Raw genomic sequence first — 15,219 nt, 5'->3', positions numbered from 1 at the left:
CAGCTACTCACTGACAGCAAGCATAGTGGGTCCTGACGTTGTCAGGACCCACTAGGCTTCCGTCTATGGCATAGCCGGATGCCATTGTTTGGTGTCCGGTTGCCATAGTCACCATCGCCGGCCGCTATCGTGTAGCAGGCCGGCGATGGCGGATTAACCCCTAAGAAGCCGCGATCGCTATTGAACGCGGCTTCTGAGGGATTAATCGGCGGGGGAGCTCCGCGATCGGTCCCGGCACATTGAGCAGTGATAGTCTGCTGTCGGAAACAGCAGCTATCACAGCTCATGAACGCGCCCCGCGCGAACGGCGCTGTGTTTACTCCATGACCTACTATTAGGTCACTGAGCGCGAACGCTACAGTTAGCATGACCTAATAGTAGGTCATGGAGCGTTAAGGGGTTAAAAACGGATCCTAGCAAAGACAGATCCCATTGACTTTGGTATTCTTGCAGCAAACAGTGACCTAACAGAACTCTTATACAGTCTGAAGTAGCAGGAAATCCCGGGTACTAATTTCCCTATAGAAATCCCTTCTGTCTGCTGGATGTTACTGGATGTTTTAGTACTTCTGACACTCCAAGTCCCCGCCCACCTAAAAAACAAAAATTTTTCAGAGAGAAAAGTACATACATACGTCCAAGTAAAACTCCTAGGCTTTATCATAGACATTGCATAGGTGACACCGATCAACCTATATTCCCCAAATAACGTTCAGCTGAGCCATGCTAATTTAATAGAACAGGTGGGAAAATAATGGCCACTCCACATATCCTTTATTTTCAGCCCTTGGGCCTAACAGATGTCAGGTTTACTAAAAGTAAAAACACAAGTACAGATAAGCCAAAACTTTATTCAGAACTTTTTTAACATTTCCGAATTTACAAAAAGAAAACCGTACAAAGACAAAGATTAGGACATGAAAAAAGAACAGTGCTTGGACTTTTATACCAATGTAGGGTTCCTTCCTTTCTTTCTAACTCAACTGATCCTGAATGCTGTGTACTCGGTCATTTTTATTCTTATTATTTTATTGAACTTTCGAACTTGGAAGGTATAATATAGATTTTATTTATTTTTTTGCTTCAGGTCTGTAAGTATTGAAGGTCAGTCCATGTCAGGCAGAATGGGCTCCAAAACTTTCTGCAATAGAATAAAGTACAAATTACAATAGAGCAAAGTATTCCTACTTTAATTTGGCCTACACATAACGACCTGAGAAAGGGGTGCTTTAAATAAGGGCATCTAAAAGATGGCCACAAAAGGAAGTCTTACCTGAAACAGGTTCAGTAGTAAAGCTCTGGGTGGTTCTCCGCTGACTGACCGGACTATCCCACTGAAGCATCGTCTACACATCCTTTCCAAAACTGTGTACCTGTTGTTTAACCCCTTATGGACATGCAATAGATGCCCTTATTTAAAGCGCCACTGCCGACTTGCAGAAAATAAAATATTATAAAGTGATTTCCAGTTTTTGGTTAATAAAGATTAATCGCTGAATAAATGAAAAGTTATTCAACTTTGTGTTACAAATTCTCACAATTTTCAAAATATCCGTTTGCCGTCAATAAAAAGACACCAATCTTGTTTCCATTCAAAGGCAACAAACCTGTACTTACCTAGCCCTGCTCTCACCTGAAAGGTGGAGACAACTGTATGCAATCCAGGCAATTCTCACACAATTCTGCCTGTAAAAATATCAGCTCCGTTTTTTTTTTAAGTGATTTTGCACAACACGCGTTTTTGCAGTTTTTTTTAGCTCTCTCTTCAACTGAAAGATGGAATAACTGCGAGCGTTTGACGAAAAACACGTCAAAAAACCGCGCTTATTTCCATTTATTCCAATGGGGTTTTTGAGGCGGAAAACGCCTCAAGATAGGGCATGTTGCTTCTTTTTCCTGCAAACAATTTTTTTTGCTCGCGGTAATCAATTTTAGCTGTTTTTTTGCCACGGTTTCCATGGCAAAAACTCTGTGTGAACAGGGCCTTAGAAAAAGCATAAGAAGAAGTTCAGAGTTTTTTGACGCGAAAACCGCTCCGCAAAACTCGCCAAAAAACGGCCGAAAAGGCGGAGGCGTTTTTTTCCCGCGAGCCGGTTTTTCGGAAAAAGAAGGGACATGCACTATCTTCGGGCGTTTACGCCTCTGACCACCCATGAACATCAATGGGAGGCAGAGAAATCGTATTTTGCGCCATTTTATGCCAGCGGCGCTCAACGGCTGCGGGCGAAAATTGCAGTGAAAATCGGGTTCAAAATTCCAAATTTCCTCCTGCAAAAACCTCCGTGTGAACCCAGCCTAAATCTGTCTAAAAGTTTGTTACAATGTGTCAGTCTGGAGCCCAGGCTGTTTCAATCACAGAGCATGAGGCTGGATTCACACGAGCATGTTCGACGGAACGTATGAAGGACGGAACGTATGAAGGACGGAACGTATTTCGGCCGCAAGTCCCGGACCGAACACACTGCAGGGAGCCGGTCTCCTAGCATCATAGTTATGTACGACGCTAGGAGTCCCTGCCTCTCCGTGGAACTACTGTCCTGTACTGAAAACATGATTACAGTACGGGACCATTGTCCTGCAGCGTCGTACATAACTATGATGCTAAGAGCCCGACACCCTGCAGTGTTTGGTCCGGGACTTGCGGCCGAAATACGTTCCGTCCTTTACGGACCGAACATGCTCGTGTGAATCCAGCCTTACCAAGACTGGATACAATTGTATCCACTGCCCAGCTGGGAGCAGAAACAACTATGTACTAGTTTATAGTCTGTAAATATAAAAAAGAATGTTCTTATTCACTGACAACAAACTGAATTCTTGAAAATGGTGGGGAATTGCAACAGAATGAAAAAGTTGCAGAATTTATACATTAACCACTTCCTGACCAGGAGCTTTACCCCCTTCCTGCCCATGCCCATTTTTAGGTTTTAGCCATGTGCCAATTTAAAAGCAAATTGTTGTTCTATTATTTTTCCAACCTACATGTATTTGGTCTGGTTTTTCTCAGATAATATTGGGATTCCATATTGTGTAAAAAAAGAATAGATATATTTAACTTTTTTTTTTATATAGAAGGAAAAATGGAAAAAAAAAAAGTTGAAAAAAATGTGACTGATTTTAGGTAATTTTTTTTTACATCTGGTGCCACTGGGTAAATACACCTGAATACATAATTTGGCAACTTCTGCCGTCTTCAACAAGGGGGCGCTTACAATGAATGGTGCGCAAACTGGCTTTTAGAGAAAACATTTACAAAGCTGGTTCGCTGATACCATACGAACATTACAGATGTTGACGTTTCCAGTCCACAAAAACTGATGGCCTATCCGGCACCCCGGTCGATCGGCTGTTTTGAAGGGGCCACAGCGCTTGCACGAGCGCTGCTTACACTCCATTTCCTTTACTGCTCACACTGTGAATCGCAGACACACTTGAAGCGGCGGTTCAGTTGTACAGCATTCTCCCATTTAAGTGTATACTATAATACTGTGAACCGCGGCTACAAGTGTGTCCGTGATTCACAGTGTGAGCAGTAAAGGAAATTAAGGGGATGCGACGATCGTACGAGCATCGCGGCCCCTTCAAAACAGCTGATCGGTCGGGTCTGCAGGGAAACGGGCCACCACTGATCAGATATTGAAGGCTTATCGTGAAGATAGGCCATCAATTTTTGTTGACTGGAAAACCCCTTTGACACCGCAAAAATTATTATTTTATGGAAAGTAGACCCCAAGGTATTAATTTAACCACATATCAAAGATTTGAAAATCTGCCGTGTAAAATGTCTGCAGCATGCAGAGGAGTTATGTAAAATCTCATCTACTTGCTTTGTACTGTAATCCGCAGGTAAAATTTGCAGTGGATCTGCCACATCTAACGTCACCCTAAGGCCCAATTCACAGAGTTTTTTGGTGCCGATTTTGACGTGGAGACCACGTCGGAATGAGCGCCAATATATGGCCGAAATTGTTGCTTTGTCCCAGGTGGCAGTAAAAGCTTCTAAGCCCGCGGTCCTCAATGGCCTCGGCCGAAAAACACAGCAAAAAAGTGCAGGCAGGTCAAAATCTGCCTCAAAATTTCTCCAGGAGTCTTGAGGAAGATTTTTTTCTGCCTGTAAAATATTCCGTGTGAGTTACATGGTGACTGGCCACGCCACAGGTCGTCAGACCAAAGATTGCTATGTCCCATAGACTACACCGCAAGTAATGAACGTCAATGTGGTCGCGTTGTGACCTGCAAGTGACTGAGACACGACGGTTTGAATTTCTTGCAACTGTCATGTTGCGGCAACTTGCGCATTGTGACACAACCACATTGACTTTTATTACATGCAATGTAGGCTACGGGACATAGCGATCTTTGGACAGTCGACTGGTGTCGCCGTGTAGCAGATAGACAAATTTATTTATAGAGAAAATTTTTAATGAAAAAAAAACCCCCCAAAATAATATTTTTTTTACATACCGTCGGCCCGCATGTGATCGCTGACACAGGCTGAATGGTCTCCGGGTGAAAGCTCCGTGATATCAGCTGTATCACAGAGCTCCTCACAGTCGGCGCGTAAGCGCTGCGGTTAGGAGCAATGTGATCGTTGAGACAGGTTGTCACAACGGTCACGTGAGTGGTGTCCGATTAAAGTTCCATGAGACAGCTGTATCACGGAGCTAAATGCCGCCGGGGAGAGGCAAACCTGCTAACTCTGCAGGACGTTCTGGAATGGCCCTGCAGGGTTAATTGTGGACCGCCCAGCCATTTATAGTCTATGGGCGGTCCGCAAGTTGTTAAAGGAGTTTTCCTATAATCAATATTTATCACCTTTGCGACCGCTGGGACCCCCACCGATGAATATTTATCACCTATCCTGTGGATAGGGGATAAATATTCATTATAGGAAAACACCTTTAAGCCCTATTAACTGGTTAAGCGAGAAATATATCTATATTTACAATCTGCCAAACCAGCAACTGATACTCTACTTAACACTAACTAAATCATTTTTTTTTTCCAACAACTTTTATTTTATTATAGTAGACACAGCCTGTCACTGATGGTACATTTTCATATAGTATACATTCAAGTGCCGATCCTGCAGCATCATGTGACTCACTCACGTACTCACCCATAAAATAAAGATATGTTCAGAAGGACAGAGAGAAAAGATACAAAGTCGGTGCTTGGTGATGTAATAAGTATTTGATAAAATCAACAAGGAACTCACCAGGCTCTTTCAGGGACAGCGCGTCTCCTGCCAACTCCTCAGCACCATTACCTTGACAATTAAAATTGAGTATCTCATCACATAAATGGTTTTTCAGTTCCTCTTTCTCCATCTCAGCCACTAGCGCTGTCTGGGAACAAGAAATAAAAAAAAGCTTGAACAGTGAAGTTATTTGACCTTATTCTTTCAATTGCTGCCCAAAACATAAATACCTTAGGTAAGGTTAGTTTAAGAGGCAAGTCGTCAACCTTTACAAAGTCATCTTCATCAGATTTTTGACTCAAATTTCCAGAACCGGTTTCCTGCTAGGAAAAAATAAATATATGTATGTTTTTAAACAATGAAATAGGGAGAAATGACACTGGGATATGCTCACGTGAATGAGGGACACAATTACAGTACATTAGACAGTTTGGACTTGAGACCGTGAAATGCTTCCTAAAGCGACCCCTTCTTATATTACTTAGAGATTCACACGAATATTGCTTGTTAACATTAAAACCTGATATGGACGGTTTGTAGAGGACTAGTCTCAGGGATAATTGGTGGGGCAGTCTTCATCTGGTCATAAAGCCCACCCGTCCAGAGTAGTTTTCTTGTAAGCCACGCAGGTAGCCATGTGGCCAACTGCAGAATGTACGGTAGAATTCATGCTTCAGGGACCAGTATTGTAGTAAACAGCCAATAAAAATTACCCACAGGTCAGATGATTTTGACAGGAGAATTTTAAAGGGGTAGTCTGGGACCCACAGCTATAGAGAACAGGGGTCAAAGATTCCAGACGGGGACTATATGGAGAGATGACCACACACATGCGGCTCTCTCCATTATGTTCTACGAGAAATATGGAGACAGCCGAGCAAGCCCTGCTCAGCTGTTCCCATAACTCCCGTAGAATATAATGGAGAGCCGCGCGTAAGTGTGGCCCCCCCTCTCTCCACCTAGTAACCAACCTGGAATCTGCGGTCAGTGTCTGCCTCACCAAGCAGGAGAGGGGTTGGGCTACCCGCATCTATTAGACATTTGTGGCATATCCTACAGATATGCCTTCAGTGTTTGAGATGGGAGTACCCCTATATCATGTGTTACATTGCTTAACTGCTAGGAAAATGCATGGCCATCTACAGCAACTTATTGTCAGAGCTACCAGCTTCTGTGGGGGGACTGGGCTGCTATTTTTCTTTTAAGAAGAGGTTGTTCTGATCGGACAATTTATTTAAGATGATCCAGATCCACTTTTAGAAGGAAAAAGATAAATCGAACACTTACATATTCATTAACTAACACGGGGGAATCAGTTGCTGGACTGCCGGGTCCGGAGCTTTCAGCGGATGCCAGAGAGGACTTGGTGTCGACATCGACAGCTCCAGACAGATCACCCTCTTTTAACAGCAGCAGTGGAGCAGATATGTTGTCTGGAGAAACGTTGTCAGGTGAACATTTCAGGTCTTCCTCAGATGTTTTGTCATCTCCTAGATCAAGATTACAATACTTAATTTTAAAAAGAAGATGCACGACTTGCCTTTTATTAAAGGTCCACATTATTTTTTTGCTTTTTATTCACACAAGGTTTCCAGACCTAAAAAGGTTCACTATTTTTCCTCAATTTACAGAGTCTGCGTGGAGGGGAATTATTACTTTTATACTTAAGTCTATCAAGAAACAGTAATCAAATCCCTTGGAAAAGTACCATGAAACTAAAACACTATTTCATCAACACAACAAGCAGCCTCAGAGTATAATAAACAAGTTAGGCTGTGTTCGCATCACTTTGCTTCACGTTGAGGGGGTCCGTCTGAGCTTTCCGTCAGGGTTACCCCTCAACGGAAAGGCAAACTGAAACCTTAACATCCGTTTACATCGCAATTGATTTCACAACGGTAACAAACCGAAACCATTAGCAAAGGTTCGGTCACCATTGAGATAAATGGGGATGTAAACTTAAGGTTTCCGTTTGCCTTTCCGTTGAGGGGTTCCCCCTAATGGAAAGCTCCGACGGATCCCCTGAGCAGAAAGACAACGCTGATGTGAACAGGCCCTTACAGTTTTAAAATTATTTTTATTGTAAATACCTGCAGAACTATGTACTGGTACTGTAAACAAGGATGTCATGTAATAAAACCAGGCTGCTTAAAATATGAAGAGAACTTACCTGTTTCCTGACTGGTCAGGATCTCAATATTTTTACATTTTGCCATTTCCTTTGAACTATTGTTCAAAACCTGAATTAAAATAAAACGAGTCATTGCAAGCTTTGTGTAATGAATACAAAACGAAAATCAATATCTACATAAAAACTTACTGCCTCCTTTTCATGTTCCTCTGTATTTTCACTGTTCGCTTCAAGTGACGTCTGTACATCTACCAGTCCTGCCTCAAACTCCGAATTCTCCTCTTCTTCATTCTCATCTTCACCGCTGCCATAATTGGTTAATGCCTGTGTTTCAGCTTTGGATAAACCTATCGTAAGAAAACAATACATAAGACAAAACCTTTGTTTTCTAGTACTATTAATATATACACAGGATGGTTTAAATGCACATATGTATCGGAATACACATTAAATTAGAGGAAGTGCTTCCAATTTTTTACGTGATAATTTCCAAAATATTGTCCGTATCACTCCACCTTGGCACAAAATAGAGGTTGTATGGATCAGCAGCATGCTTGACCACCGCTCTACGTAAACCCCTTTCTCACCGTAGTTGTGATGTGGGGGGGTCCACTGTTCAACTAATCAGTGGGGGTCCCAGCGGTTAAACTACCACCTAAGGCCCCATGCACACGACAGTAATTACAGATGAAAGCGTGGACCAATTCATTTCTATGGGCCACGGACACCTTTTCGTATATTTACGGTTGTGTGTCTGGGCCGTAAAAATGATCTGCAAAATATAGAACATGTCCGATTCCGCCTACAGATGCGTATCTGTATTGTGGACAGTAAAAACCATTACAGTCATGTGCATGAGGCCATTCATGTATCACCTATCCAGTGGATAGGTGGCAAATGTTTGTTACAGATGAGCTGCAGTAACAGTTCAGCTTTGATCAAAACTGCGGCCTTACACTGTACTGTTTACTCAGGCACCATACATTTGGCTGTGGCTGGTCCTGCAGATCAGTCCCATTCACCTGAACGAGACCAAGCTGCTGTAATAAGCAGTATCAGAAAAAACAAGCAAATGAACAGCACTGTGCCAGGAGTCAGAACCCTACTGATCAGATATTGAAGGACAATACTAAGGAATTATTGCATCAATATTACAGTCCTGGAAAAGCCCTTTAACTGAACTAAGTTAAAATTCGTACTGATGGACAGAGGCATTTTTTCATTTCCATCTTCATCCTCTGAAATGTCAGATCTTCCACTGTGAGCTTCCGATACATCAATATTTTTAGTTTGCGGTTTTGCTATCTCCGTTTCATCTTTGTCCTAACAGGAAAAAGAAACAAATACACAAAACTGCATAAATATAAAGACAAAGACCCTACTGCGCACGTGGTCAAAATGCCTATTACGCACTGTAAAAAAAACAAACTAATTTTGTAGACCGGCTACATTTTTCTTTCCACTGTAAAAATGTAATATTGCCACAACATAAGACGTTTTCAGAGCCAAACAAATGTAACGGCTTTGATAAAAGCCAGCAGTTATATAAGAAAAACATTAAAGTCACAGAAAAAAACCCACTGATCAAAAAAAACAGACAAAACAAATGTAACTTTTACTTTATATTGATAAACAAGGAGGTTGTCCTTTAAAAAAAAAAAAAGAGGGTGGGTCAAAAAATGCTATAGGGAAAACAAACTGACCCTGTTAAACCTGACCAGGTCACCCTGCCTAAAAAGAGCAAAGCCCCTAGTCAAGGGACGGCCCTGACCTCCAACCTATACCCTAGATTCCCCGTTAACGGCATATCCAATATAATAGCCTAGAGAATCGGTTAGCGTGTAAACACACAGTGAGATTTGGCGTGATACCAATAGGTCAAGAAAGGAAGAAAAAACAACCGTGCAGTATTCAGATAAACATACATACTGGCCTATATCTCTCAAGGATGGAAAAGGTATATTGTAAAAAATAATAATATACACATGTACTACATTGCAGATCTCATTGGCCTTATGTTTCTCTAATAGAAGGAGGTACTGCACATAAAAAAACAAACAAACTACCGTATTTTCCGGACTATAAGGCGCACATAAAATGCTGAGAATTTCTCAGAAATAGAAAGTGCGCCTTATAATCCGGTGCGCCTTATATATGAACCCGACAGTAAAGAGAGGGGTTCATACAGGATCCTTTACCTCTATCGTGGGCGGCAGGGGTCGGCGGCGGCATACCACAGCACACACCATGCTCCTCCCCCCCGTGCGCCTATGAATTTATTCTTCACTTGGGTTTTTACAGTATCCATAAATGGATTGAGCATTACGGCCACCGTAGTCAGGAGCCACACTGAGTGATACTTACAGCTCTGTGCGCAGGATCCTTGCAATATATCTGTGCTTTAGCGTTAACTATACCCACTACCCCAAAAAATGCCTCCTGTTAAGAGACATGCTTATGATGCAGGTTTCAAGCTTAAAGCTATAAGTTATGCAGTAGAGCATGGAAATAGGGCAGCTGCAAGAGAATTCAACATTAATGAATCCATGGTGCGTAAGTGGAGAAAACAAGAAGATGCCCTCCGCCAAGTAAAGAAGACCAAACTGAGTTTCCGAGGAAACAAAGCAAGGTGGCCACAGTTGGAGGACAAAATAGAACAGTGGGTTATGGAACAGAGAAACGCAGGTAGAAGCGTCTCCACTGTCTCTATTCGACTCAAAGCCACTGCTTTAGCACGTGACATGGAGATCAAGGACTTTCGAGGAGGTCCTTCATGGTGCTTTCGTTTCATGAAAAGGCGTCATCTCTCCATTCGCACCAGAACTACTGTGTGCCAGCAATTACCAAAGGATTATGAAGAGAAGCTGGCCATTTTCCGCACCTACTGCATAACCAAGATAAATGAAAAGAATATCCAGCCAGAACACATTATTAACATGGATGAGGTTCCCCTCACTTTCGATATCCCCGTAAACCGTACTGTTGAGAAAACAGGGACCAGTACGATATCTATACGTACCACAGGAAATGAGAAGTCATCTTTCACTGTAGTTCTCGCTTGTCAGGCTAATGGCCAGAAACTACCACCCATGGTAATTTTCAAGAGGAAGACTTTGCCTAAAGAAAATTTTCCTGCTGGTGTCATCATTAAGGCTAACCCAAAGGGCTGGATGGATGAGGAGAAGATGAGTGAGTGGCTGAGGGAGGTCTACGTCAAGAGACCGGGTGGCTTTTTCACAAATCCCCATCCCTATTGGTCTGTGACTCGATGCGCGCCCACGTGACCGATACTGTCAAAGCCCAAGTGAAGAAAACTAATTCGGAGCTTGCTGTCATCCCTGGTGGATTAACCAAAGCGCTCCAGCCGCTAGATATCAGCATCAACAGGTCATTTAAAGTTAAATTGCGAGCTGCATGGGAGCATTGGATGACAGAAGGTGACCACACATTCACCAACACAGGGAGGCAACGCCGTGCGAGTTATGCCACTATGTGCCAGTGGATCGTGGATGCCTGGAAGAATGTATCAGTCTCCAGTGTCATCCGAGCTTTCAGGAAGGCTGGAATCACCACTGAAGAGCCTAGCAGCAGCAACGAGACCGACTCGGATAATGAAGAGGAGGACCCCATGCTTGATGCCGAAATCGCCCAACTGTTCAACTCCGACACTGAAGATGACGGATTTGATGGATTTCTGGTGGAGGAATGAACTGAAAAAGTACGGTAAACGTTTTGATTTGCAATTACAGCTGAACCAGTTGCAAGTTATTGTTAAAAAGTGTAATAAATTTTGACTTGCAGTCTGAGCAATGGTTTATTTAACGGTAATGTGCTGCGCCTTATAATCCAGTGCGCCTTATATATGAAACAAGATTGCTTATAAGGCGCTCATAGAAAGTGCGCCTTATAATCCGGTGCGCCTTATAATCCGGAAAATACGGTAAGTACAAATAAACACAGTTCCGACGTGTTTCCCCTGGTAAAATGACAGGTTCATCAGGGAACCACACGATAAAAAAAACAACAAAACAGATGGCCACCAGGATAACTCCTGCAACCGGACAGAAAATCTGGATCAAGGAGCAGTTATAATGTATAACAGGGCGTCTCGGGTATAGGTTAGAGGTCAGGGCCGTCCCTTGACTAGGGGCGTTGCTCTTCTTAGGCAGGGTGACCTGGTAGGGTTTAACAGGGTCAGTTTGTTTTCTCTATAGCATTTCTTGACTCACCCTCTATTTTTGAAGGACTACATCCTTTTTTTATCAATATAATGTAAAAGTTACATTATATTGTGTCATTTTTTTGTTCAGTCTGTTTTTTCTTTGACTTCACATATAACAATAAGAAATATCTCATATGTCAAAAAAGAAGAATATATGCCATTAGGATGATGTGCTAATTAATATCTCTAATGAAATAAAAAAAATTGTTTGGACAATCCTATGTTAAGACACGCTGCTATTGCCAGAGAAAGCCGCCAGCCCTTAGTTCCCCTGCAGAAATTAAGCGCCTGTTGAAATGAACGGCCCATCCTTGTAATGAAAGGACAAGTTGGGTCCTCCATAGAGTCTCGTTCTGGCCAATAGTCCGGAGTTAGGAAACTCTCTATTACATCCATATTCCCTAATAAGGCATATCAACAGGGTTGGTCATACCTTTGAACATAATTTTACAGTTTAATCTTGCCATGGCCTATAGATTAGAGTAGTAGTGTCAATACTGCTGGCTGCTACTGGAAACAAGTCTACCACCTCTAAAAGCCCAACAAAGCTCAGATGTTTTTTTTGGTACAGTAAGCTTTCCCTGCATAAAATGTACCAAATGTAAAGAGGACACCTCACAAAAGGCAAAAAATCTGAGCGAGCGAATGGATGCTAAGAAACGTCATCCCAGTAGCCTGTAGAATCGTGAATACAGCCAAGGAGAAGTATTGAGTAAAAATGTAGGTGCCTGAATACCAAGTCACTACACACCGACTTCGACACGGAAACTTTGTCTGAATCAGTGCCAAAAAAACGCCCAAATTGCTCCTCATTGATTTCAATGGGAGGCAGAAGCGTTTTTTTTTTTTCCTGGGGTGGCTTTTGGCCGCTCGCAGAAAAAAACAAAACAAAAAAAAAAACATTATGCTTTTTTTTTCTAGTGGTTTCTGCCTCTAACCTCCCATTGAAATCAATGGGAGGCGCAAAAAACCTACAGCGCTTGTTTTGAGAGTGTTTTTTTTGCGTTAATGCAAAAAATGCAGCAAAAAAAAAATAAAAAAAAATGCTGGCAATTGTAAATCTGCCTCAAATTCTAGAAGGAATTTTGAGGCAGATTTTTTCTGCCTTCAAAAAACTGTGAACTAGGCCTAAATGTTAAACCAATAGAAGAAATCTGAAATCATTTGTTTAGTTACTGTTAGCTGTAATGAGTTCTCTACATGTACGTAACCTCAACCACACAGATACATGTAAAGATTTATTCAGACCTAAATATAGGTTTGTGTCTACTATGGGAGAAAGGGGTTAATATTTGCTCATATAGATACCTTGTCTTCATCATCAATCTCTCGGGTTTCAGTGCTTTCTTCATCCTCAAACATTTTCCTTGCCTAAGAGAGAATATCAAAATGAAATTGTAAACTGTGCATTCCTGGTGTTAAATTTACAGACTTGCATAGATCCAAAACACACAGAAAATATCACTAAAGGGTTTGCATATATGTTTGAATTACGATGATACCAAATACTGCAACCAGTCAAGTGCTTTAATAATTTTTTTTAATTTTCTTCCATATTTCGTACTGGATTGAGTCGAACTTTATACATTAGAATATCATAAAAAGGTTGTCATGGAATCCTTAATTGAAATATATTGATCAAGTCCCATGAAAGGTTAGATGTAAAAATTAAATACTTTGACAATCTATCCAACATTTCATAAAAGTCTTGATGGGGATCTGGCAGCTGGAAACATCAACCACTCCTAAAAAATGGGCTGATCCCGGTGTCACCCTTCAAAATCAATATAAATGTGTGACAAATATCTATTGAATAAATCGAAACACCCCCCCCCCCAAAAAAAAAGGTGCTCTCTCAGCCCTCATAACCCCAAAGGAAAGTGACCGCCTAAATGCAACCATTTCGCCATTGATTATTAGCACCAGGACTAGGTCATTTTCAGGATCACTGCGTTCCCAGCTAACAGGCCCTTGAATTAGTCTTTTTGGAAAAACTCCAATAAGCAACAAATTATAATTTTAATTACAAATAGACAAATCCCGCAACCAATTTTATTTATTAGGATCACAGATATTCAAGTTTAGTTAATAGCAAGGGGGAGAGGGAAAGAAAAAGGTGTCAAGCTACCTCGTCAATAGTAGATCATGTTATGAACAACATTAATTCCATATAAGTTTGTATTTTAAAGAGGACCAGTCACTAGGTCATAAGTTTATCTGGCCTGAATGGCGCCGTCTCCCTGACTCCAGCACGGCTTTTTTTTTCCCCCTAGACCTCCCCTTCTGAGAGATATGGCCCACTGTTGTGTTGGCGTCCTATGTGCTAATTTGCTGTAGTTAGCCAACAGGGTGCGAACTACCCTGAAGATGCCTCATGCTGATTGGTCAGAATTAGGCCGGATTCACACGAGCGTGTGCGTTTTGCGCGCGCAAAAGGTACTTAACAGCTCCGTGTGACAGCCCCGTATGATGCGTGGCTGCGTGATTTTCGCGCAGCCGCCATCATTATGACACTCCGTTTGGATGTTTGTAAACAGAAAAGCACGTGGTGCTTTCCTGTTTTCATTCATACTTTTTACTGCTGTTGCGCGAATCACGCACGTTCCACGGAAGTGCTTCCGTGTGCTGCGCGTGATTTTCACGCACCCATTGACTTCAATAGGTGCGTGATAAACGAACAATGCACAAATATCGGACATGTCGTGAGTTTTACGCAGCGGACACACGAAGCGTGAAACTCACGGACAGTCTGCACGGCCCCATAGACTAACATAGGTCCGTGCGAGGCGCGTGAAAATCACACGCGTTGCATGGACGTATATCACGTTAGTCTAAATAAGCCCTTAGAGGCAGGGAAGCTAGCTTCACCTGTTGGCGGACTACAGCAAATTACCATATAGAGAGCCAACACAACAGTGGGCCATATCACCAGAACGATGGGGCGGGGGTGCACAAAAAAAAATAAAGAAAAAACATGGTGGCATCAGGAAGACAGCGCTATTCAGGTCAGTAAACCAGTTCAACTTATATGACCTAGTGACAGGTACTCTTTAACAAAAAAAATAATAGCAGGCCTTTGATTCACACCAGTACTCAAAAACTATATGAACCAGTGACAATTGTGCATGTTACTAGCAACATGATCAAAGCATAAAATATAATAACTTGTGTTCAGTGATTTAATCTCAATGGTTACATGTCCCGTGCACCTACATCCATCACATGCAAAACCCACCCACAGCACAAACAAACTGTTATATTCAAACTAGCCTCAAATATAGGTCTCACAGATCATCAATACCTGCTCTCATACATAAGAGAATACAATTCTCATGGAGTATAATAACTATCTGAGCAGAGCCTAGGGCAAACTTGCACAAAGAAAGTCATGTCTTAACAAAAAAAAAAGTCAGGAAACGAATAACCAAGGGTTGGAAGGGATGAATATGACACTTCCTACAGATGCAGCTCAGCATTTATCATTCAAAGGGGTTTTCCCCACGAAGGACGTTTATGAAATACCCACAGGATATGTCAAATAGATGCGGGTCACACCTCTGGGACCTGCACCTATCTCTAGAACGGGGCACCCTAAACCGCGTTCTAGCCTTGTCTTCTATCGCGGACTCCCGGCCACTTCCTGACTTTATGGTCGGGAGTTATAAA

General features: G+C 42.1%; 1 protein-coding gene across 6 annotated transcripts in view; it reads right to left on the bottom strand.

Annotated features, from left to right (window-relative positions):
* Window positions 1–831: 831 nt before the first annotated feature.
* PCM1 (pericentriolar material 1) overlaps window positions 832–15,219 on the bottom strand; it is a 186,187-nt gene continuing 171,799 nt past the window's right edge. For 5 of the 6 annotated variants that reach the window (XM_075860140.1, XM_075860142.1, XM_075860141.1 and 2 more), the window contains 8 exons: window positions 12,862–12,924; window positions 8,531–8,654; window positions 7,521–7,678; window positions 7,371–7,440; window positions 6,488–6,690; window positions 5,431–5,523; window positions 5,219–5,348; window positions 832–1,141 (listed from right to left, as the gene is read on the bottom strand). In XM_075860140.1, the coding sequence (XP_075716255.1) occupies window positions 1,116–1,141; window positions 5,219–5,348; window positions 5,431–5,523; window positions 6,488–6,690; window positions 7,371–7,440; window positions 7,521–7,678; window positions 8,531–8,654; window positions 12,862–12,924 (867 nt within the window). In that variant the 3' untranslated portion in view covers window positions 832–1,115. The remainder of the gene's footprint in view (window positions 1,142–5,218; window positions 5,349–5,430; window positions 5,524–6,487; window positions 6,691–7,370; window positions 7,441–7,520; window positions 7,679–8,530; window positions 8,655–12,861; window positions 12,925–15,219) is intronic. The other variant, XM_075860145.1, reaches the window with a different exon arrangement.

This window comes from Rhinoderma darwinii, chromosome 1 (assembly GCF_050947455.1).
Source record: "Rhinoderma darwinii isolate aRhiDar2 chromosome 1, aRhiDar2.hap1, whole genome shotgun sequence".
In the NCBI taxonomy this organism is placed as follows: domain Eukaryota; kingdom Metazoa; phylum Chordata; class Amphibia; order Anura; family Rhinodermatidae; genus Rhinoderma; species Rhinoderma darwinii.
The sequence above is the reverse complement of the archived record's forward strand: the minus strand, read 5'-3'. Positions and strand labels throughout refer to the sequence as shown.